The sequence below is a fragment of the Ranitomeya variabilis genome, chromosome 3 (assembly GCF_051348905.1).
Source record: "Ranitomeya variabilis isolate aRanVar5 chromosome 3, aRanVar5.hap1, whole genome shotgun sequence".
Taxonomy (NCBI): domain Eukaryota; kingdom Metazoa; phylum Chordata; class Amphibia; order Anura; family Dendrobatidae; genus Ranitomeya; species Ranitomeya variabilis.
This window is the reverse complement of record NC_135234.1, coordinates 136,424,429-136,450,611: the sequence shown is the minus strand read 5'-3', so window position 1 is coordinate 136,450,611 and position 26,183 is coordinate 136,424,429. Positions and strand designations below refer to the sequence as shown.

The window sequence follows — 26,183 nt, the reverse complement described above, 5'->3', positions numbered from 1 at the left end:
CCCCAGATGATCCGAGATTTCAGGATCCATCTGGAGAATCGACCAATGTCTTTTGAGAATGTCCCTGACTCGATTGGCCCCGTTGTCATAGGTGGTAATGAACCGTACAGAGGAATCATCCTGTTTCTTCGAGACGGGGTTCAACAGTTCACTGCGGTTCCTCCCCTTTGCCTCCTGGTATGCTTTATTGAGAACCCCCTGTGGGTAACCTCTAGCCAAAAAACGCTCTCTCAAATCACGGGACTGCATCTCAAAGGTACAATTTTTTGTGCAGTTTCTCCGGATACGGAGGTATTGCCCTTTCGGGATACCTCGTTTTAGGTGTGCAGGGTGATGACTTTCCCAATGGAGTAGCGAATTAGTGGCTGTCGGTTTTCTAAATGTGGAGGTGAGCAATTCTCCACTTTCCCCCTTTGTAATCAGAATGTCCAAAAAAGGTAAAGAGCGGGTTTCAAAAACGGAAGTAAAGGAGAGACCAATGTCATTGTGATTCAATGAATGTACAAAAGTAATAAATTCCTCCTCTGTGCCCCGCCAAACGATCAGAATGTCGTCAATGTATCTTGCCCATAATTCGGACACAAGATACAGAGACGAATCATTTTCCTCATATTTACCACCCAACACCAGGGTCTCCTCCCACCAGCCGAGGAAGAGGTTGGCATAGGCCGGGGCACAAGGGCTGCCCATGGCCGTCCCCCTCAGCTGGTGGTAGGTCTTGCCATCAAAAACAAAATAGTTGTGGGTAAGGCAGAACCGGAGAAGTTTTAACACAAAGCAGTTATGTTGGTGGAACTGCTGGCCTCTAGTACTAAGAAAGTACCGTACTGCCTCTAGGCCTCTATTATGGGGGATGGAGGAATACAGGGCCTCCACATCGATACTTGCCAAGGAAGATTCCAAATCAATGGTGAGGCCCTCTATTCGTCGTAAAAGATCAGGAGTATCTTTGACGAACGATTGTAGTGCCAACACAAAAGGTGATAAAACCCGATCAAGATAGATACCTGCATTTTGGCAAAGACTATCGACCCCTGATACAATGGGCCTACCCTTCAAAGGGTGTAGGCCCTTATGTATCTTGGGCAGACTGTAAAATGTCGCAGTTACTGGACATTTAGGTAAGATGAAATCGAACTCAGTCTTATTAATGATCCCGTCATTCAAGCCCTCCTGTAAGATTATTCGTAATTCAGCGCAGTATTCATTTGTGGGATTATGTGGAAGAATCTCATATGTAGTTCTATCTGCCAGTATAGATTGGCACATGTCACGATATTCCTTAACACCAAGTATTACGATATTGCCCCCTTTATCAGAGGGCTTTACTACAATACTGGTATTCTTTTCTAATCGTTTGACAGCTTCCATTTCTTGTTTAGAGCAGTTAAAATTACACTGTATATGGCTTTGAGATAGCTCCCTTAATTCTGCAGTGACAAGATTCGAGAAAATATCAATAGCTGAGAGGTCACCCGTGTTAGGTGGCATTTTGGTGCTTTTTGCTTTCAACTGTGTGAAGGGTCCCATACCTTGGGAATTGGGTTCAATATCCCCAATACTGTTTAGTAATCTCACATCAGGTAACATATCCACTGGAATGCCTAGGTCATCACATAAACGCGAGTCCTGTTTATTAAAAAAATTTTTCCATCTCAGCTTACGCAGAAACAAATTAAGGTCTTTTACCGCCCGGAACAAATCAAAGTCAGTACTGGGAACAAATGAGAGTCCTTTGCTCAGGACCGCCATTTCCCAGTTATCAATATACTGATCAGACAGATTGATTATTTGTATGTTAGATCCAGACTGTGTAGAGGAGATGTCCTTCCCTACGATAGAGCTAGGAGGGAATCTACTTATTATTTTCTCCCTTGAGCTAGTCGACTTCTGAGGGGGTAGGCCTGATCTAAAAAACCCCCAGGGGAGGAACCGCAGTGAACTGTTGAACCCCGTCTCGAAGAAACAGGATGATTCCTCTGTACGGTTCATTACCACCTATGACAACGGGGCCAATCGAGTCAGGGACATTCTCAAAAGACATTGGTCGATTCTCCAGATGGATCCTGAAATCTCGGATCATCTGGGGGATGTCCCTACCATCACATATAAAAAGTCTAGATCCCTGCAGGACAGGATTGTCCATAGTCATTTTTCCAATCCGGCCAGGGACACGTGGCTTAGAAGCAATGTTGTGGGGTGTCATAGGTGTGGACATTGTTCAGTGTGCCAGTATGTCCATGTTGACAAGTTCTTTGTAAGCAATGTGACCGGTAAGGAGTATGCCATCAAGCAGTTTATTAACTGCAGCACGAAAGGGGTCATTTATAGGGTCTCTTGTTCTTGCGGCATGGAATATATAGGTAAAACCATCAGGGAATTCAAAAAGAGAATTGGGGAACATGTGGGCGACGTGCTACACAATAGGGATACACCTGTGTCCCGACACGTGAACCAGTTACATAATGGACAAGTCAATCATCTGCAGTTTATGGGCATAGAAAAGGTGACCATGCCCATTCGAGGAGGCAACTGGGATCAGTTGCTCCTAAAAAAAGAGGCGAAATGGATTTTTTATCTGAACACCATTTCACCGCATGGTCTTAATGACCAAATCAATTATGGATGTTTTCTGTAGACCTGTTTCTGCTAATACCCTCCCTTTTTCCCTCCCTTATCTATAGTCCTAATATCAGTTTACATGATTATGAAGCCTTTTTAAATCCCTCTTGTCACCTCTTATTTTCAATTGTATTTATATTACTTGTTATCATTATTCATATTTGGTGGCCTGATGTGAGACTCTCAGACATAAAGTGGCTCTCTTCATGTCTTGATACTAGAGGCGATAACATTTTTATTAATTGTAGCATCGCATAGTTTTGGTGGTAACGCATTAATGTAATAAGGCGCTGTATGCGCCATAACATACCACTAATCTTGTGACAATTGTATTTCTCTGGGCTCTAACATATGATATCTTAACAATACCAATTTTTCCATAACCAGAAATAGCCATCTGTACTGTATGAGCTTTACGGTGTAATGTTTTTGATAGTTTGTTGGGATTCAGGGCCTGAGTGTCCTTATAAATATTGCTTCTTATATATTGCATTGCTGCGTTCATTATATGACGCTACAGCGTCCTCTTTTCGCCGATGGATCGGCGAGGTTCGGGCGCTCCATCGGCTTTTTTGTGACGCCTGAGCGCTCTGCATATTATAGCGCTTGAGCGTCTTAGCAACAATCACTCCTGTGGAAACCGGAAGTTGTCGGGTCCTGACGCGACTTGGCGTCCTGGTATCCTGGTTACGATAACTTCCGCCACTAACAGAGAGCGCATGTACGGATCATCTCATCGGCACCAGTGCGGTGATTTTCCTGCGGTTCCCTGACAGGTAACTTTGACTGCAGTGACCTATGGGTAGTTTTGCCTTTGGTTTCTCTTCTGATTAATGGTTTTTTTCATTAATATCGCCGCACATAGCAGGGACCCATATCTTTTGATCACATGTTTGGGGTCTGAATATCCGATTGGCTAATCATGTCCGCCATTTCACTATATAATGTGGACCTCATGACTCCTCCCACTCTCTCTAATACAGCAAGGAGGGTGGCAGGTTCTTTTGTCCTTCTCATAGCACTCGTGCACTTTAATCTCCCAAGCAGGCAAGTCCCCTGATGATGAGGCCTGCAAAGAAACGCGTCGGGACACTTCAATAGGGAGAGTGCAGGGCATGACTTTGCTCAGGGGTAGCTGTGGACTGCCCTTGTAAGGGCGGGAGTCTGGGACGCAGGTTTATTGATAGCCCAATAGGGACTGACAGGGTATTGTCTCCCGATATCGCTGACATATGGAACGCTCCGCTTCAGTGAATCATGGGCATCATTTACCTGGTCTGTGGCAATTGGTGAGATCATTCCTGTTTTAATTCTTATGATTTTCACTGTATCTTGCTTTTCATCCCGCCTGTTTAAGTATTGAATGTTTGATACTTTTTTTGATACTTGTTGATATCTATATAATAAGATTACCTGATTCATTTCTGCACGTACTGATTACAGGTATCCCATATGTTTGGGACAGTGTACGTTACAAGTAGAACCAAAGTTCCAATCATAATCTAATAGTGCCATTAGTTGACACACTACCATACAGGCTGTATCAATTGGTACTTGTTTGAGGTGTTTTTGTCTTTTTGTGTTTTTTTGACATTTTAAATCCCTTTAAAATAAAGGTTAAGTTTTAATTCCTACTATAGCTGTGTCCCTTTCAAATTTTAGCCTTCCAAAATGGATGAGTGGCCTGAGCTCGCCTCACATGCTTTGGAGGTTTTATAGTGCCCGGCAGACAGCGTTCTCTCAGGACGTGTCTTCAGCGATGCTGGTAGTGTCCTGATGGATAAGCGCAGCCGGCTGTCCCCTGAAAGTGTAGACCACCTAACTTAGATCAAGATGAACAAGTCATGGATCTCCAAAGACTTATGTACCCCAATCGCAGACTGTACAGACTAGGTGATATTGCATTTTTTTAGTGTGATGCATTATTGTCACGTAACTGATCTTTAGTGTGGCTTCTGTGCCTGCTGTGGCTCTTGCTGATGTTAACACACATTTGTGGAAATGTGAACAGTCATGGTTGGTCTACAACTGCTGGGTTAGTTATAGTGGAAGATATGTCAGTCCCAATTATACCATTTCTATTCTTGTGACAGTTTTTCCACTTCTATGGAGTCAGACTCTCATTTTTTAAAAGATGAAAAATCCAGGTTTGGTGTCCATCTGCTGAATTAGGCATAGTGGAAGACCTCTCGGTCCCTATTATACTATTTCTACTGTGGTGAAATTGATGATACTTTGGTTGTGTGTGCCAATAATTTTTGGAAATGTGAACACTCCTGGTTGGGTGTCCATCTGCTGGATTGGGTGTAGTGGAAGACCTGTCAGTCCCTATTATACTGTCTATATTGTGGTGAAATTGATGCCACTTCTGTGGTGTAAGGCCCTCATTTCTTTAAATGTGAACACTCCATGTTTGGTGTCACTATCCTTAAATTTTTCTGACAATTGTAGTCTACGAAACTGATATTTGTGCCACCTGAGTGTGGCTCAGCATGAAACAGGTAGAGGTGTTGCATGTGGTTTCAGGGCTCCCAGCAAACACCAACACCAATCCCTCACCCACCTCGTCTTACTGTGACGTTCAATTGAAAGCTGTAAATGCTGTCCCAGACCCTGATACCTCATGCCTGGCTAACTACTGCAGTGCCATGCTACAATTTGTACTGTGGGTGAATTAAAGAAGTTGTCCACTACTATAACCTTTTTTTTTTTTTTTCATAAATCTTGCTATTATGTGCCACTGAAAACATCCACTGTGTTTATTTTAGCAATATTACCTTTTATCATGCTGTAGCAGCACATCTTCAGAGCTGGATTCAGCTCTCATGGGGTTAATCGACAACTTCCTTTCTCCTGAGTTATTGTGCTCTAATACTACAAGTTCCATGATGCATTGCACTGCTACTAAGCAGGAACCTACCACAGCCACTCCAAAACACACCCAAACCCCTCCCTCCTCTATCTTCAAAAAGATTTGTGATGTCATTTCTGTCCAACCTCCTCTTTTACATGTGTCCAACCCACACTCCATTACACACAGATAGATGGATGGATAGATAGATAGATGTCTATTTCCATAGATATGTCCATATCCATGTTTCTAAACCCCTTCACCCCTGGAGCTTTTTTGTATTCGTTTATCGCTCCCCTTCTATCCAGAGCCATAATTTTTCCATCAATATGGCCATGTGAGGGCTTATCTTTTGCGGGACAAGTTCTACTTTTGAACGACACCATTGGTTTTACCATGTCGTGTAACAGAAAATGTGAAAAAAATTCAAAGTGCAATGAAATGGCAAAAAAAATGCAATCCCACACTAGTTTTTTGCTTGGCTTTTTTGCTAGGTTCCCTAAATGCTAAGGCTGTGTGCACACGTTGCGGTTCTGATTGCAGATCCGCAGGGTTTTTTGCCGCACTGAATTGCATCAAATCCGCAATGTAATGCACAACCAATGTAAGTCTATGGGAGCCGCAGACTTGTTGTGCACATGCTGTGGAAAAGCCGCACCAAAACGCAGCTTTTTTTTCTCGCAGCATGTCACTTCTTTTGTGCGGAACTGCAGTGTTTCTGCACCTTTAGGCTATGTTCACACGATGCGTTTTTCGCTGCGGATCCGCATCCTTTTTCCATGCAGGGTACAGTACAATGTTACCCTATGGAAAAAAAAAACCGCTGTTCCCACGTTCCTTTTTTCCGCTGGAAAATCCGCGCTGATTTTCTGCGGAAAAAAAGAAGTACCATGTCAATTCTTTCTGCGGATTCCACAGCGGGTTTCCACCTGCACCAATAGGAAAATGCAGCTGGAAACCCGCAGTGGAATCCGCAGTAGAAAAAGGACTGAAAACCGCAGTGAAAACCACCGCAGGTTTTGCACTGCGGTTTTCACAAATCAGGACCTGAAAAATCCGCAGCGAAAAAAGGATCGTGTGAACAAGGCCTTAGACTTTCATTGACTTGGGCACATCCACAGCAAAACCGCAGATGTAAAAAAGATCTGCAGTTTTGCTGCGGATGTGGGTCCGAGAAACGCAGCAGCTCGGGAGGATGGAAGTGTGTGGGCGGTGACGGTGTGCATGTATGTGTGTGCGGATGGGGTCTGCGGGCTGTTCGGATGTGTGCGGCGCTGTGCGGGACTGTTCAGGTGTGTGCGGGGTCTGTGGGCTGTTCGTGTGTGTGCGGGGCTGTGCGGGGGGTCTTTTGGGGTGTGTGTGCAGGCATCATCCGATGGGACTACAAGTACGCAGCATCCAATCTGCAGCTTATTCGGATGTAATCCGGACAGTGGACACGCACCCTACGCTATCCTTACATCTATCAATAGATATATCTATCCAGACACATCTACAGATAGATATATGAATAGATAGATGTATGCATCTATAGATCTATCTATATGTAGATCTGTCTATCCATTTCATCTATCTGTCTATCTGTGTGTTTAATGGAGTGTGGGTTGGACAAATGTAAAAGAGGAGGTTGGACAATAATGACATCACAAATCTTTTTTTTTTTTTGTTCAATAATACATCTTTACCTTTCAAAAACGCACCAAAACGCCTAAAAACCACGCCAAAACCGCAACAAAAGCGAATTAAAAAATGCATCAAAACCGTGCAAAAAACTGCATAAAAAACGCATCAAAACTGAAAAATACGCATCAAAACCGCACCATAATTGCATCAACACTGCACCAAAAACTGCATCAAAACCGCACCAAAAACTCCATCAAAACCACACCAAAACCACATCAAGAACTGCATCAAAACCGCACCAAGAACTGCATCAAAACCGCACCAAAAACTGCATCAAAACCGCACCAAAAACTGCAAACTGCACCAAAACTGCACCAGGTTTTGATGCAGTTTTTGGTGCAGTTTTGATGCAGTTTTTGGTGCAGTTTTGATGTTTTTTTGGTGCGGTTTATGCGCGGTTTTAATGCCGTTTTTGGAAATAAGTAAATAAATGGAAAATGTGCATGATTTGAATGGAAACATGCATGAAAAAACGGATTCCAAGGCCGGATTCATCATTTCACAGCTCAGTTTCATACGTTTTTTTGCCGGATCCGTCGTTGTGCGTTTTTTCGCCGGACAGAAAAAACGTTCCTCTGTATGTGTTGTCCATCTGGCGGAAACAGCTTTTTTGACGGATCCGGTAAAAAACGGATGAAACGTGTGGCCATCAGGCGCAATCCGGCGCTAATACAACTCTATGAGAAAAAAACGGATCCGGCGGAAAAAAAATGGATCCGTTTTTTTCAAAACTCGCCGGATTGTGCCTCACGGCAAAAACCTGATGTGTGAAAGCAGCCAAATATATGGATAGATACATCTATGTTTCTATAGATATATCTATCTATAAATATATCTATAGATAGATATATCCATAGATATATAATAGAAAGGCCGATGTTTCTAAGGCCTCTTTCACACTAGCGTCGTGCACTGCACATCCCAATGCGTCGTTGTGGAGAAAAAACTCGTCCTGCAAAGTTGTCTGCAGGATGCGTTTTTTCTCCATAGACTTTTATTAGCGACGCAGCGCGACGGCCCCTTACCGATGCTAGTGTGAAAGCAGCCTAAGGCTACTTTCACACTTGCGTTTTTAGCAATCCGTCTTTTTGGGAAAAAAAACGGATCCTGCAAATGTGCTCGCAGGATGCGTTTTTTACCCATAGACTTGTATTAGTGAGGGATCGCGACGGATGGCCACACGTCACGTCCATCGTGCAACGGATGCGTGTTTTGGCGGACCGTTGGCACGTCCCTCGCGTCTGCCATTTTCTACTACGCATGCGCGGCCAAAACTCCACCCCCTCCTCCCCGGACTTCAGAATGGACAGCGGATGCGTTGAAAAACTGCATCCGCTGCCCACAACGTGCACAAATTTCACAACGTGCGTCAGTATGTAGGCCCGACGCATAGCGATGGACCCGTACCGACGCAAGTGTGAAACAGGCCTTAATGAGCGTTTAATTTAATAAAAAAATGGAAAAGAACGGCGTTTTTCTGCGCCAGAGGGGGAAAGACGACGGCCAGGGGCCAATATTTGTAGCCTGCTATGAATATCAGCCCGCAGCTGTTTGCGTAGCCTTTACTGGCTATTAAACTAGGGGGACCCCCCAAAAAAATGACGTGGGGTCCCCCCATATTTTATAGCCAGAAAGGCTACGCAGACAGCTGCAGGCTGATATTCATAGCCTAGAGAGGGGCCATGGATATTGGTCCCCCCCGGCTGCAAATACCAGTCCGCAGCCGCCCCAGAAATGGCACATCTGTAAGATGCGCCAATTCCGGCACTTAGCCCCTCTCTTCCCACTCCCGTGTAGCGGTGGGATATGGGGTAATAAGGGGTTAATGTCACCTTGCTATTGTAAGGTGACATTAAGCCGGGTCAATAAGACGCCTATCCGTTATTAATCCGATAGTAAGAAAAGGGTTAATAAAACACACACACATTAGGAAAAAGTATTTTAATATTCTTCATTTAACCATACTTACCATACTTCAGCGCCTGAAAAAAATGTAAAATAATAAACCGTATACTACCTGTCCGCCGTAGTCCAATTAATAACGAGTGTCCCACGATGACCTCCCCTATAGAACAGTGACATCGGGTGATGTCACTGCTCTATAGGACCCTCAGTGACACACTGACAGGAGACAATGGCTCCTGCAGTGCATCACTGAGGTTACTAAAGTTCACTGGTCTCACTTTATGGCAAAAAGCTGCGTGGGAACTTTCTCATACAGCAATGCCATAAAGTGAGACTAGGGACTATTTTCTCACAGGGGCGTAGGAATACATTGTGGGGAATACATTGTGGAAGGATACCTTCCTCCCCTCATTGTGTTCCTGGAGCCCCTGGAGAGTGGTTGCATCATCTGATGCTGCTGCTCTCCACGGGAGATCGTCGAGGGACACTCGTTTTAATTGGATTTCTGCGGATCAGGGAGTATATTGTTTGTTTATTATTTTAATATTTTTTACAGATGACAATGGCTTCGGGGATCAAAGTGACAAGTGATGGTGAGTATGTACTCTATGTTACATGTACTGTATGTCTGTATGTATGTTGTATGTATGTATGTACTGTATGTGGCATGTCGCATGATGTCACATGTTGTCGCATGCTGCATGGCGCATGTCGTCGCATGCTGCATGTCGTCGCATGGCGCATGTCGTCACATGCTGCATGTCGTCGCATGCTGCATGTCGCATGCTGCATGTCGTCGCATGCTGCATGTTGTCGCATGGCGCATGTTGTCGCATGGCACATGTTGTCGCATGCTGCTTGTCGTCGCATGCTGCATGTCGTCGCATGGCGAATGTCGTCGCATGCTGCATGTCGTCGCATGGCACATGTTGTTGCATGCTGCATGTCGCATGTTGCATGTTGTCGCATGCTGCATGTTGTCGCATGGCGCATGTTGTCGCATGGCGCATGTTGTCGCATGTCGTCACATGTGGCATGTCGTCGCATGGCGCATGTTGTCGCATGCTGCATGTCGTCGCATGGTGCATGTCGTCGCATGGTGCATGGCGCATGCCGTCGCATGCTGCATGTCGGCGCATGTTGTCGCATGCCGTCGCATGCTGCATGTCGTCGCATGCTGCATGTCGTCGCATGGTGCATGTCGTCGCATGGTGCATGTCGTCGCATGGTGCATGTCGCATGCTGCATGTTGTCGCATGGCGCATGTTGTCGCATGCCGCATGTCGTCGCATGGCGCATGTTGTCGCATGCTGCATGTCGTCGCATGGCGCATGTTGTCGCATGGCGCATGTTGTCGCATGCTGCATGTCGTCGCATGGCGCATGTTGTCGCATGCTGCATGTCATCGCATGGCGCATGTTCTGTATGTGTGTATGTACTGTATATGTGTTTTGTTTTTTTTTACATTCAACACATTAGCCGGATGATGGGACTACTACTGTCCCATCATTGGCTAATGTGTCACTCACTGTCACTGTAGCAGGCAGAGCCCGATGGGACTTGTAGTCCCATCGGACGATGCCTGCACAGAGACACACATACACACACACACACCCCAAAGACCACCCCCGCAGCAGACCCCAGCACATACCGGCGCCGGCACGCAGAGCCACGCACATCACATCAAGGATTCCCTGCCTAGCCCCGCCCCCAGCACATGCACAGCCCCGCCCGCCCCCAGCACAGCCCGCAGGCAGCGGGGCCGGGGCTCTGCATGCCGGTATGTGCGGGCAGCGCCGGTATGTACGGGCTGTGGCTCTGCGTGCCGGCATGTGATGGCCGGCGCCGCCCGCACATACCGGCACCGGCACGCAGAGCCCCGCACATCACATCGTGGATTCCCTGCCTAGCCCCGCCCCCCAGCACAGCCCCGCCCGCCCCCAGCACAGCCCCACAGGCAGCCACCAGCCCCGCCCACAGCCCAGTCACTCTTGATGAGTGACTGCTGACTGTGAGGCTGGCTCACGCCTGCTGCTGACGTCACGTCAATTTCCAAAGTCTGGAAATTGACGTGACGTCGGCGGAAATAAGCGGCGGCTGCAGCCTGGGGGTCATGTGACCCGGACTCAGCCGCCGGAATAGCGCCGCTCACAGGCGAAAACGGCAACGGAAGGTAATCACACAATTCATCAGGGGCCCCGGGGGGATACATTGGGGGGTTAATTGAAAGTAGTGGACAACCCCTTTAAGGCAATGTTCCTGGTGTTTGTCCCTCATTTGATGTGTTTTGGCAGCATTTGTTGCCGTTATAAGGTGTTGTGCATGCATTTCCTTTTGCCTCCCATTGACATTGAATGATGTTTGGTTATGATCTGCGAATATTCGAGGAATATTGCAAATTCAACAATTGTAATCTGAACCAAACATTGAAATATTTGCTCAGCTCTACTCCTCTCCCTCCGTTAGCCATGCAGCAAATGCTTGCTCTGACAAGAATTGGTAGCAGAGCCCAGATTATAAAGGAGAAAGGAGTGGCTAACCGAGCTCAACTGTGAACACAGGAATTTCCAACATGGCCAATTAACCACCGGTTCTGCCAGAAGAAATAAAGACATTTAAAATGAAGGAGAAGCGCTGTGGTCTTCTGGCTCCACAATGTCACGGTAACCTTGCGACAGTATCCATACGTCCCTGTGACCTGGTACTGATTGACCTGGGTATGTATGGATGCATCTCATCTTTAATGCGGCACTGTCACTGCGGTCACGGTTCTACCATTAAAATTCCAGTACCATCTTGGAGGTGGGCACATGGTGTCACCGTCCCGAGGAGTGGTGCCACCTGGCAATGCCAGGATCACCAGGGCCAGCTCTGATTGGTGTCATCGACGATGACAATCAGAGCACACAGACGTGCTGTGACCTGCATGTGACTGCTTTTTACTTCCTCAATCTAATTTCGGATTTGTACACGGCGGTCACTCTGTCTGTGCACTGTCCTGGGCCCTGTTGCACCACAGAAGCCTGTGACTTCACAGATCCTACTGCTGCTGCCTGATCATCGCCGTTCCTGCTGAAGAAAGAAGTAAAAAGAGTTCCTGATCCCTGATCCTCGCCTGATCTCTCCTCATCCACCCCAATCACCCTCTCCCTTCTTCCACCCATCCTTTTTCCCCCTCACCCACCATAAAGCCCCCCTCTGCTGCCAAGCGCTGGTTAGTACTTGATCGCTGATCAGTACTTGATCGATTCATTTTTGGCAGTTTTTTTTCTGATCAGCTTCCATGCTCGCTGTTTCCCAGCCTTTTTTTGTCCCTGTCCATTTTTCTCTCCCCCTCCCCGTTGCACCACCTCCATGTTTGCATCCAGCATCCACTGTTTTACACAACTTTTTTGTTTTCACTATTTCTTATCCCCACGTTGAATAAGTCAGTGTGTGCGTTATGCAGCCCCGGATACGCTTATCAGACATTCACGATTTATTAGCACCAACGCTTAATTTGGCAATGACTTTTATTGTCCGGGCATGCATTCAGCAGCCGCTGAGCATTGATCAGGGACTCAAATCGCTGATTCGCATACATGCTTGCTGTTTTCCACTACTTTTTTTTCCTTACTATTTTTTCTTCCCTCCCTTTTGCACCACTCCATGTGTGGGTCCTGCAGCCGCCGAGCCGCTAATAAAACGTACACCACTGATTAGCGCCAGCGCTCATTTTTGGCAAGGACTTTTTTTCCTACTAATAGATTTGCGCAGAATAAGACCTAGATGAAAATAGTGTGTATCCACAGTAATTTTGGTACTAAATATGTGCTAGATGAGACCTAGAAGAAAAACATGTGTTTACTGGGGGTAATACTTGAGACTGTCAGCATGGAAAAAAACAATAAACCAATAAACAGATTGCACTATGCCTATAAGATAATTGCACTTAGCCCAACTTGGTTCTTGCACCTTGCTCAGCTGTGGATGAAAAATACATTTAAACAGTTAAACAGCCGGCAATGGTTAATAGCCATCTGGAAGAATTTGTTAGGGGGCCTGCAATAAAAAACCTGCAATCAAAATAGTTCAGTGGAGCAATAGGACAATGATATCAGCGATGTATGAAAGTCCATAGGCTATTAACAGAGTCTTACAGAAAAAGTTCCCACTCCTTTATGCTGCGGGACCCTCGAGGTCCTTGATGAAAATCCTATAAAGGCGCTACTAGAACATGCATGTGATTGCTGTAGTTGAACATGTAGAAGATGCCCCGGCTGGTGGCAGCGCTTCTACTAAGAAGGTGATGCGGAGCGCTATAGACAGATTAGCTGGGTCGGAAATCTGCTGTGTGCGTGCCGCTGCTACCTTGCGTGGATCTCATGTGGCGACAGTGCTGCGTCTTCCTTCTCATCGGTGCAGGCGGCAAAAGTATCCGGCGGTGGTTCCCGAATGCCGATGATGGTCACTGCCTCCTCACGATAAGCGATGGTCGGGACAGGACCTGGCATGACGTAGAAGATCATGTGGGACTGCCCCGTTTTTGCTGATTGTCGACAGTACGGGTAGCAGAAAGGACCAATCAATTCCTACGTGTTTCAGAAAGAACGCTTTCCTTCATCAGAGATGGTTCTAGGTGCATTAAGGGTCCTTTTATAGGGATAATCATGATCAGCTGTTTTTAAAGAAAACCAAATAGTTCAATCTCACTGTTTAGTCCTTTAGGGATGAGAATGTCTAAAGTGAAAATCCACTTGCTTTCCACAAGGGACATTAATGCGATGTAGTTACCTTTTCTCCATGGTGTTGGCACTTTTTCAAATCCTGTGATTTCCATAGAGTGTGTATCGCTGTTGTGATATTCAACAAAATGTTTGGACAGTGGGTGACCAAGAAACTTTTGTTTTATATTGCGCATATGCTCACTTAATCTAACCTTAAGTGGGCGTTTGGTGCGACCCACATATACCGTAATTTATTGAAGGTACATTTTATGACATATATGATCCCCTCTTTAGTGCACGTAATGAAATGCTAAATTGTATAGTTTTTTTCCATTTTTAGCGATTACAAATTTTTTTCGGGTTTGTGTTTGTCTACACATTGCACAGTGCATTTACGGCAGGGAAAAAACTTTCATATTTCTTTAAAAAAAAAAGAAGGAAATATGAAAGGTTTTTTCCCTGCGCCGCATCACCTTCTTAGTAGAAGCGCTGCCACCGGCCTGGGCATCTTCTGCATGTTCAACTACAGCAATCACATGCATGTTCTAGTAGCGACTTTATAGGATTTTCATCAAGGACCTCGAGGGTCCCACAGCATAAAGGAGTACGAACTTTTTCTGTAAGACTCTATTAATAGCCTATGGACTTTTTATAAGACGTTCATACATCACTGATATCATTGTCCTATTGTTCCACTGAACTATTTTGATTGCAGGGTTTTTATTGCAGGCCCCCTAACAAATTCTTTCAGATGGCTATTAACCATTGCTGGCTGTTTAACTGTTTAAATGTATATTTCATCCACAGCTGAGCTAGGTGCAAGAACCAAGTTGGGCTAAGTGCAATTATCTTATGGGCATAGTGCAATCTGTTTATTGGTTTATTGTTTTTTCCATGCTGACAGTCTCAAGTATTACCACCAGTAAACACATGTTTTTCTTCTAGGTCTCATCTAGCACATAATTATTACCAAAATTACTGTGGATACACACTATTTTCCTCTAGGTCTTATTCTGCGCAAATCTATTACTAGAAAATGATTTATGCTATTGACAAAATTGCAGTTAATGTCTAGATTTGAAGCAATAGGAGACCTTTTTGCTGTACTAGCGCCGCTGTACTATATACTGTATATACTTTTTCCTGTTGTAACAGTCACTAGCAAAGCATGTGAAGGGAGACACGTGTCACTGCACATACTATGAACAGTGATGTAAAACCAGAGAGTATTTTTGCCTCTAGCACTCTAAGTGCTGAGAAGGTTAATAGGAACCTGTGTAATGGGCTGGTTTTAGTGGACCTTCATAGAGTGGGTGGGCGGAAGTCCATCGTATCTCCACATGCAGAGTCCTGGCAGGACATGTGTGAGGTCAAGGTCATGTGACCCCAAATTCATGCTTCAGAGATTGGGTTGGGAGCCGTGCTATCACAGGAAATCAATGGAGAAGAGCATCCCATCCTATACCTGAGCCGGAAACTCTCATCTTGTGAAAAGAACTACGCAATAGTGGAGAAAGAGTGCTTAGCCATAAAGTGGGCCGTAGACACACTGAAGAACTATCTGCTAGGTCGTAGGTTTAAGTAAGTGTCTGACCATGCCCCTCTGAGATGGTTGAGAAAGAAGACGGGTAAGAACGTCAGGGTGACTAGCAGGGTGACTAGGTGGTTCCTAGCCCTTCAAGACTTCGCATTTCACGAAGGTCAGAGAAGTTACATGGCAGTGCGGATGCTCTCTCCCGAATTCCCTGTTTAGTATCTGAAGGTGCCAAAACCACTGGCTTTGGGCAGAGGGGGGAATATGTGACAGAATCACTGGCATAGTATGTGAAGGGAGATACGTATCACTGCGCACACTGCAGTCAGTGATGTAAAACCAGAGTGTTTTTTGCCTCCAGCACGCTAAGTAATGAGAGGGTTAATAGGAACCTATGTAATGGGCTGGTTTTAGTGGACCTTCAAAGAGCGGGTGGGCGGAAATCCACGGTATCTACACATGCAGAGTCCTGACAGGACCTGTGTGAGCTCAAGGACCATCACATGTGTGTTAAATACCTGGCCATGAGCATCAGTGGGTGGCTGTATTGGGGAGAGGTGGAACTCCCACATGGCTCCCATAGGAGCTAAGGACGCTGTGTGCATTACATGCAGTGAAGCCTGCAGTAAATGGACTCTGATGGACTTTATCTTTGTTTTACTTTTATGCCAGAAAGGCTCTGTTTATTTTGCTGAACCCTGCTAAGTTTTATGCTGTATGTAATAAACCAGCAGGTGAACTACTACCAGAACTGTTCCTGTGTCTACCTTGTGAAGCCGTTGAGTGAGTCAACCCCTCACAATGTCTATTTTTTATTAATACCGTTTATGCACCACATTCGTGCTTCTGTCCTACGTACATCAGTGACCGAGCTCCAATTGCTGCTTTTTTATTTATAAAAAAGATAAAAGTTTACACCAAACAATCACACACACAAATAAAATTTTGTATTCACACAAACATCAACGATGTAAAAAAAAAAAAGTCCCGCTCGTCCCAAACCCGATATTCAGCAGAGGAGGCATATGCTTTCCTTGCCTTGGACACTGGCAGTGAGGGAGGGGATCCTAACTTCCTTTATTTTTCCTTTGCATCGTCATCGTCTTCCTCCAGTGATACCGAACCACCACGCAGACACCTCAGACAGGAAACTGGACCACCACCCAATGTTTTTGACCCTATATGGACCTCACCCCCAGAAGATTATGAGCCACTGATTCCTGATTTTGTGGCGCAATCAGGAATCAAATTTCAAACCACTGGCCTCACAGAAATAGACTTTTTCAAAGTATTTTTCTCTGAGGATTTTGTAACCCTCATTGTGAACCAAACAAATTTGTCCATCCGGCAATTTTTGTCACAAAACAGTCAGTAATCATTTTGTAGCTGGACTCCTGCAGACACAGTAGAAATTATGATGTTATGGGGCTTGGTCCTTCACATGGGGCTGCTGAAGAAGCCAGAATTTTAGCAATATTGGAGTGCTGATGTTTTATATAACACTACAGTGTTACGAATGGCCATGACTTGTAAACATTTTGAGGCCATCCAAAAAATCTTGCACTATAATGATAATGTACAATGTCCTCCCCAAGGTGACCCCAACTTTGACCATCTTTTTAAACTCTGGCTTGTCATTGAGTACTTCACCAACAAGTTTGCTGAGTTGTACATTCCCCAATACATTTCAAAGGGAGGCAGAAATTCCGGTGATACCTGCCCAGTAAAAGGGCTAGGTACAGAAGTAAGCTGTACAAATTGTGTGAGAGTACCTCAGGGTACACCTACAAGTTTAGAGTTTATGAACAGAAGGACTCCCTGATTTAACCCCCTGAATTCCCCCCTGTCTTGGGAGTGAGTAGGAAAACTATGTGGGATTTGGTGCACCCACTGCTGGATCAAGTTTATCACCTCTATGTAGATAACTTTTATACCATCATCCCACTGTACATGTCCCTCTCTGCGCGAGCTAATGCAGCCTGCATTACTTTCCGCAAGAATCAGAGAGGCTTCCCTATATCAATAATTGGGCAGCTGCTCGGAAAGGGTAAGAGCAGAGCCCAATGTAGTGACAACATGCTGGTGGTTAAGTACAAGGACAAGAGGGATGTCTTTTTCTTAACCACCATACATGTACGAGGTACCTCTATACAGGACTGCAATCCAGACTGTCTACTGGGGTACAATAAGAACATGGGGGGTGTTGACCTCGCTGATAAAGTCCTCCAGCCATACAGTGCCATGAGAAAGACCACAGTGTGGTGCAAGAAACTGGCCGTGCACATCATACAGATGGAAATTTACAACGCTTTTATTCTATCACGATGTGCAGAACAGAAGGGTACGTCGTACCTACAGTAACAGGAGGTAGTGATCAAGGCCCTAATCTTTGGATGTCAGGAAGGAGCAGACCCCAGTACTTCCAGAGCGGAAGGTGTTTGTATCGTTCCAGGCCAACATTTCCCGTGGGAGGTTCCCCAAAGCATAAAAAAATGGAAAAGTTTCAAAAGAAGTGACAAGTGTGTTACAGAAGGGGGATACCCAAGGACACCACTTATCAGTATGACACCTACCAGGACAAACCTGGTATGTGTATGAAAGAATGCTTCAGACTGTACCACACATTCATGGACCCTCAAAATTCATTTTACACTTACACAACTCCAGAATGCCAACCTGATGAACTCTACACAACTCACAAATGCCAACCTGACGTACACTACACTACTAGCATATGCCAACCTGATGCACTCTACACTATTTACATATGCCAATACATTATAACATTCACATACCAGAAAACAGTAGATAATTAAAAAAATGAGGTCATTTGTGGGGCATTTCCACTGTTTAGGCGCATGAGGGGTTCTGCAAATGCGACATGACGCCCACAGACCGTTCCATCAAAGTCTGTATTCCAAAATGTCACTCCTTCCATTCCGAGCCCCGACACGCGCCAAAACAGTAGCTTTCTCCCACATATGGTGTACCAGTGTACTCAGGAGAAATTGCACAACAAATTTTGAGGTTCATTTTCTCCTGTTATCCTTATTAAAATAAGTTGGGGGGTTCTACAATAACTTTTTTGTGGAAAAAATGTGATTATTTTATTTTCACATCTCAACGTTATAATTTTTCTGTTAAGCACTTGAAAGTTCAAAGTGCTCACCACACATCTATATAAATTTATTTGGGGGTCTAGTTTCCAAAATAGGTTCACTTGTCATATAGACCCCCCTCATAGTCACCTCTCAAAGTCACAATGATAAATGTGATGTGGTCCCTAAAAAAATGATTTTTGCAAATTTTGCTGGAAAAATTTGAAAAATGCTGGTCATCATTTAACCCTTATAACTTTCTAAGAAAAAAAAATAGTTTCAAAAATTGTGCTGATGTAAAGTAGACATGTGGGAAATGTTATATATTAATTATTTTATGTGACATAGCTCTCTGATTTAAGGGTATAAGAATTCAAACTTTGAAAATTGCAAACCTTTCTAAATATTCACTGTAAATACTTTTCTGCCCAATGATGACAGAAGTATTCTAGGAGTGATAAATATTCACTAAATTTCTGGGTTTTTTTTCACACAAATAAACACAAGTCATATTGAAGAAATGTTACCACTATCATGAAGTACAATATATCATGAAACGACTATCTCAGAATCAGCAGGATCCATGGAAGTGGTCCAGAGTTTTCACCTCATAAAGTGACATCCCTATATGAGCAGCAACTATGCCCGGCTAAGATTATAGAAAATTGATTGACTCCTTCCGGGAACATGTCGTAAAGACATAACCCTACAAATTAAAAGAAAACATTCTACAGAACCTGCACAGTAAGGGCTCTTTCAGTTGTCTGTGATCATTGGTCTGATCTCAGATCAGAATGCACTGACTGGCCATAAGTCTCCTGACCCGGAACATCACAGCCTCATTGAAATATATGAAGCTGTCACCCTCGGAGTCACAAGACGTGCAGCCAGTCAGTTCATTGTGATCCGAGATGGGACCCATGATCACTGACACAAATAAATTCTATGTATATAGTATATATTATTTATTAGTCTCTTGAGTCAAAGAATAAGCTGACTTTATTATCACTGACAGCAAGTCAAGAAACATGTATCAGCTCTGAGGACCTCTGGTCATCAGCACCAGTCCATCAGAGAGCAGGATGGAGTGTCAGACTAGAGGGGACATGGAATTTGAGAAATCGCAACAGAAAGATGAAAACGAGGGCTTAGGGCATTTTAACTTTAACTTTAAATTTAGCATTTGAAGTAAAATTTTTATAGAAAACCAGAGTCACTTTAATATGGCACCCATAGACTGTCATAGGGCTATAGTGTACCTTTTTTTGTGCTTCCAATTTCATTTCATGTAAATCTATAGGTAGGATGATAAATGTCTGATTGTTGTGAATGGTGCTGCCGGAACTCTACCGATCACAAGATTGGGTGTCCTGATTCTCCTTACCACCACAGATTAGATGTAGTGGTATGGTCACTCATGACCGCAGCTGTCGTATTAATGCCTATGGGGATAACAGATGGCTGAGCACTGTTCACTACTTCGTTCCCTCTGTAAGTGCCATAGACACTGAATGGAGTGATAGTGACCATGCACAAACAGGCAGTTTGATTCACTTCCAACAGCAGTGAATAGTAATGGAGGATCAAGACTCCAGTTCTAGAGATTGGTGGGGCTCTCAGGGATGGATCTTCCAGAAATCATACTTTGGATAGATGTTAAATGTCTTTTTATAACAAATGCTCTTTAATGTACAATTTTTATCATCTCTGCTGCATTTAGACGTACAGTACCTTACAGCTTGTGGTAAGAAGTGACAGCACATGTATGTGGTCTGAGAGTAATACATCATCATATGAGAGAGGTTCCGAGGGCTGGACTTGACCAAATATACAGTGGAAACATCAGTATTGGAATAATAACCTTAAAAGAAAGGAAAGAAAAGTAAAATATGACATTTGTAATTTTTGTATTACTGCATATAAATGTTTTTGGAAGCGTGTTAATATCAATTTTGTCCATTAAGACTGCAGTTATGATCATATTGTATGAAATGCAGACAGACTGACAGAAATCAGCATCAAAAGGTGTGATGTGTAACTTAAAGCGGCCATCCATCACCACAATAAATGTAACATTTTGATATACAGTCACCATACCTGGTGCTTCCTGTTCAGCTGCTGCTGCATCTCTGTGTCAGACTGGAATCTCACTGTCATTTTATACAAAATAGCCACTGCTGTGGAATCAGGAGCACTGTGGAAAGTCACAACTGCTTTTCCGATGACAAGGGATGGACCTGCACCAACATCAGTGAAGGAAGGCAGTGGAGGCAAGATTCAGACTTTCTGCATTGCTCCCAGGCGCATGTGTAGGGCACCCACTAAATTTGGGTCAATGTAATACTTTATTGATGTGTCTGTAAACAATATTTGATGTTTAATTATTATTATACATTTTTTATAGCATCATTTATTCCATGGCGCTTTACATGTGAAAAGGGGGCAAATATAGACAAATACAATAAACATGAGCAAAAAACAAGGCACTAACAGGGCTGACAGTCTGCAGAGTTGAGCCAAGTCACACTACATTACAGGAACGGACCTAATATGCTAACACTACTCCCTACCCTGTCTATCTGATCTAATACTGGAAATATCAGTGATACTGAGGAAAGGAGAGGCAGCTCGTACTGCTTTTCACCCTGTATTTTTTATCTAATACTGGTGATACTTGAGGTCCAGAGGTAAGAAAATGCCGCTCACACTGCTGACTTTTTGAATAACAATACAAGGAAGAGTTAACCCCTTCACAACATGCGCTATACATGTATGGCACATGTCGGGTTTCCCCCTTTGATGTGGGCTCCAGAGCTAAGCTCACATCTTTTCCGGCACATCAGCTCATTTCAACAGCTGACAAGTGCCCGTAATGTACCACAATCTACCTGCAGCTATTAACCTGTTAAATGCTGCTGTCAATCTCTGAAGCGCCGTAAATGCGTCACTAATCCTGACCATCAGGCCAGTAAGCTTAACCTCTACTGTGGGTAAAATCCTGGAGGGCATTCTAAGGGATGCTATACTGGAGTATCTGAGGAGGAATAAGCTCATGACCCAATATCAACATGGGTACACTAGGGACCGTTCCTGTCTGACAAATCTGATTAATTTCTATGAAGAGGTAAGTTTTGGACTGGACCAAGAGAACGCAGTGGACGTAGTGTATATGGACTTTTCAAAAGCTTTTGATACGGTGCCACACAAAAGGTTGATACATACAATGAGAATAATGGGGACAGGGGAAAATATGTGTAAGTGGGTTAAGAGCTGTCACAGGGATAGGAAACAAAGGGTGGTTATTAATGGAGCACACTCGGACTGGGTCGCGGTTAGCAGTGGGGTACCACAGGGGTCAGTATTGGGCCCTCTTCTTTTTAACATATTTATTACTGACTTTGTAGGGGGCATACATAGCAGTATTTCAATATTTGCAGATGATACTAAACTCTGCAGGGTAATCAATACAGAGAAGGACAATTTTATATTACAGGATGATTTATGTAAACTAGAAGCTTGGGCTGACAAATGGAAAATGAGCTTTAATGGGGCTAAATGTAAGGTCATGCACTTGGGTAGAAGTAATAAGATGTATAACTATGTGCTTAATTCTAAAACTGGGCAAAACTGTCAATGAAAAAGACCTGGGTGTATGGGTGGAAGACAAACTCACATTTAGTGGCCAGTGTCAGGCAGCTGCTACAAAGGCAAATAAATTAATGGGATGCATTAAAAGAGGCATAGATGCTCATGAAGAGAACATAATTTTACCTCTATACAAGTCACTAGTTCGACCACACTTAGAATACTGTGTACAGTTCTGGTCTCCAGTGTATAAGAAAGACATAGCTGAACTAGAGTGGGTGCAGAGAAGAGCGACCAAGGTTATTAGAGGACTGGGGGGTCTGCAATACCAAGATAGGTTATTACACTTGGGGCTATTTAGTTTGGAAAAACGAAGTCTACGGGGTGATCTTATTTTAATGTATAAATATATGAGGGGACAGTACAAAGACCTGTCTGATGATCTTTTTAATCATAGACCTGAGACAGGGACAAGGGGGCATCTGTCACGGGAAGCCTAGGTAGGCAAGAGCTAATAACCCAGGCCCCTGCGATTTCCCTCAACTCTGGGAAACCCTGACTGACCCTTCTCCCAGAGTTTACACTGATGGTGTGCATGTCTGGGCCTCCACCCTCACCCTGTCTCCTGTTTCAACCCTAGGCTGAAACCACCACCCAGTGAAGAGACCACACACCAATACCCACAGTTAGCACAGACAAGGATAACGGAAAATATGCACCACGCCTGTTATGATCCGGTGACCTTGGAGCCGCATGAGAGACATGAGACTTTCTCAGGAGTAGGTGGTACCTGTACTGACCGCAAACCCTAAACTAACACCGCAACTAGAAGTAGCCGTGGGATGTACCTAACACGTCCTAGACACCTCGACACAGCCGGAGGACTAAATACCCCTATAGATGGAAATGGGAATTCTATCTTGCCTCAGAGCAGAACCCCAGAGGATAGGCAGCCCCCCACAAATATTGACTGTGAGTATAAGAGGAAAAACACACGCAGGCAGAAAAACAGGATTTAGCAAAAGAGGCACTTCTAGCTAAACAGAAAAGGATAGGACAGAATTCTAAGCGGTCAGTATTAAAATCCTAAAAATATCCACAGCAGATAATACAAATATACTACATCTAACTAAAGACATAGAAAGTATATCTGCATCTCCTGAGAATCCAGCATGAGAGAAAAATCCAAACAAAGTCTAAGCTGGACAAAAAACACAATGAATTGCACTGAATTGCAAAGCACACTGCAGGTGTGCACAGAGACAAAAAAACAGACACTTATCTTAGCTGAATTGGCAGCAGGGCATGAGGAGCCAGAGAGAGATGCAATCCCTCCAAGTACAATGGACAACTGGCATTGACTCATGGATCCTGCACACCTAAATACCTAATAGAGCTGCAATCAGCAGAAACACCTGCCCTGGATTACAACCCCAAGACAACTGCACTACCACCAACAACCACCGGAGGGAGCCCAAGAGCAGAATTCACAACACACGCCGCAGTCACATAGGAATACACTATAAGTGCACAGGGCAAAATAATACAAATAAAGGAAGGAGAAAATATGACAAAGGGAAATACACCACCGGATACGAAACTCCTTCTCCTAGACCACCACTCCAGACCGAGATAACCAAGCACACGACAGAAGCTATAATCGGTGACGCCCAAAGCCCAGCAAAACTATTTAAAGGCAGTGGGCGTGACTCAGCCCTCAACCCGAGTACTAGCCAGATTAACCCCGGATAATCTGGATTGAATCTAACCGGCGCCACTGAGCATATAGTGGACGAATGAGGTATTACCGCTGTCTGTCGGACGCCCTAGTGTGAACAGCGTCCGACATGACAGTACCCCGCCTTCTACAAGGGACCCCAGGGCCCTCACGACTTATAGGACCCGGCTTGTCCGGATTGCGGCGGTGAAACATACTGACCAGCCAGTCCGCATGTATGTCCGAAGCTGGAACCCAAGACGTCTCCTCCGGCCCATAACCACGCCAGTGTACCAAGTACTGTAATGTGCGGCGCACTACACGAGAGTCAACCACCTTGGAGACTTCAAACTCTAAATTGCCATCCACCAAGACTGGAGGTGGAATAGGCACCACGTCCACAGAACCCACCACCTTTTTTAATAACGATCTGTGGAACACGTTGTGAATCTTATACACCGTAGGGAGCTCCAATCGGTAAGCTACTGGGTTAACGATGGCGGCGACCCTAAACGGACCAATAAACCTAGGACCCAATTTAAGGGATGGTATTTTAAGTCTTATGTTTTTTGTGGACAACCACACCCAGTCACCCACACTCAGGTCCGGACCTGGCACACGTCTACTGTCAGCCACACGTTTGTACCTTCCACCCACGCTCAACAGGCGCTGTTTCACTTTCCTCCAGACGGATGACAGTTGTGCTCCTAACATGTCCTCCTCCGGAACGCCGGAAGAGCCCTCCTGACTCAAAGTACAAAATTGAGGATGATGCCAGTAAACACAAAAGAACGGAGACTCCCCAGAAGATTCCTGGCGGTGATTATTTATGGCAAACTTAGCCAAAGGAAGGAACATCAACCACTCCTCCTGGTTGTCGGAAACAAAACAGTGTAAGTACTGCTCCAAATTTTGGTTCATACGCTCGGTCTGACCATTTGACTGAGGACGAAACGCCGAAGAATGCGACAACTTGATCCCCAGCCGTGAGCAAAATGCTTTCCAAAATTTTGCCACAAACTGAGTACCCCTATAAGACACTATGTCAGACGGGACCCCGTGAAGTCTGACCACCTCCTGCACAAATACCTGAGCCAGAGTCTTAGCATTAGGCAATGAAGGCAAAGACACAAAGTGCAACATTTTTTAGAAATGATCAACAATCGCCAAGTTGACCGTGTTTCCAGCAGAGGAAGGCAAGTCTGTAATAAAATCCATGGAGATCTCCGTCCATGGCCTACTGGGTACCTCCAGAGGAAGTAGTGTGCCAGCAGGACGGGAGCGGGGTGCCTTAGCCCTAGCGCACGTGGTGCATGCTGACATGTATGAGACCACGTCCTGTCGGATTTTGGGCCACCAAAACCGACGCGACACCAACTCCAATGTACCCCTAACCCCTGGATGGCCAGCCAGGACAGCATCATGATGCTCACCCAACACCTTTAGGCGAAGATGGAGCGGTACAAAGGATTTGTTAACGGGAAGCTCAGGTGGTACCTCCTCCTGAGCCTCGGCAATCTCAGCCTCAACCTCGGTCGTGAGAGCCGAGACCACTACACCCTTTTGGAGGATGGGTACTGGTTCTTCCCGAGGTTCTCCCCCCAGAAAACACCTGGACAAAGCATCCGCCTTAGTGTTTTTAGACCCAGGTCGGTAAGTGACAAAAAAGTTGAACCGAGTGAAAAACAATGCCCAGCGAGCCTGCCTGGGGGACAGACGCTTGGCTGACTCCAAATACAGCAGATTCTTATGGTCGGTAATAAGAGTAACCTGGTGAACCGACCCCTCCAAAAAGTGTCGCCATTCCTCAAAAGCCAACTTGATAGCAAACAACTCCCTGTTGCCTATATCGTAGTTACGTTCGGCGGACAACAGTTTCTTGGAGAAGTAGGCGCAAGGACGCAAGTCGCTCAAGGATGAGCCTTGAGACAGCACCGCCCCCACTCCAACCTCAGATGCATCGACTTCCACAGTAAATGGTTTTGATACATCCGGTTGCACCAGAATGGGAGCTGAAGCAAAACTGTTTTTCAGAAACTCGAATGCGCGCACAGAAGCCTCAGACCAGGCAGAGAAATCGGTACCTTTTTTTGTCATATCAATGAGCGGTTTAGCAATGATAGAAAATTTTTTAATAAACTTTCTATAATAATTAGAAAACCCCAGGAACCGCTGGAGTGCTTTTAGGTTATCAGGACGTTCCCAACGCAACACCACTTGCACCTTAGCGGCGTCCATTTTGAACCCAGAAGCGGACACAGTATAACCCAAAAAAGGCAACTCCTGAACCGAAAATACACATTTCTCCAGTTTAGCATAGAGCTTATTCTCTCTGAGCAGCTGTAACACCTGCCTAACATGCTCTAAATGAGTATCACGGTCGCATGAATAGATGAGAATGTCATCAAGGTACACAATAACGAATTTTCCCATGACATGAGAGAACACATCGTTTATGAAATGCTGAAAAACAGCAGGCGCG

The 26,183-nt window shown here is 44.8% G+C and overlaps 1 protein-coding gene across 1 annotated transcript in view; it reads right to left on the bottom strand.

Annotated features, from left to right (window-relative positions):
• LOC143815467 (acetylserotonin O-methyltransferase-like) overlaps window positions 1-26,183 on the bottom strand; it is a 191,037-nt gene that overhangs the window by 133,999 nt on the left and 30,855 nt on the right. Inside the window, exon 3 of the mRNA XM_077294683.1 lies at window positions 20,131-20,260. Within this exon, the coding sequence (XP_077150798.1) occupies window positions 20,131-20,260 (130 nt within the window). The remainder of the gene's footprint in view (window positions 1-20,130; window positions 20,261-26,183) is intronic.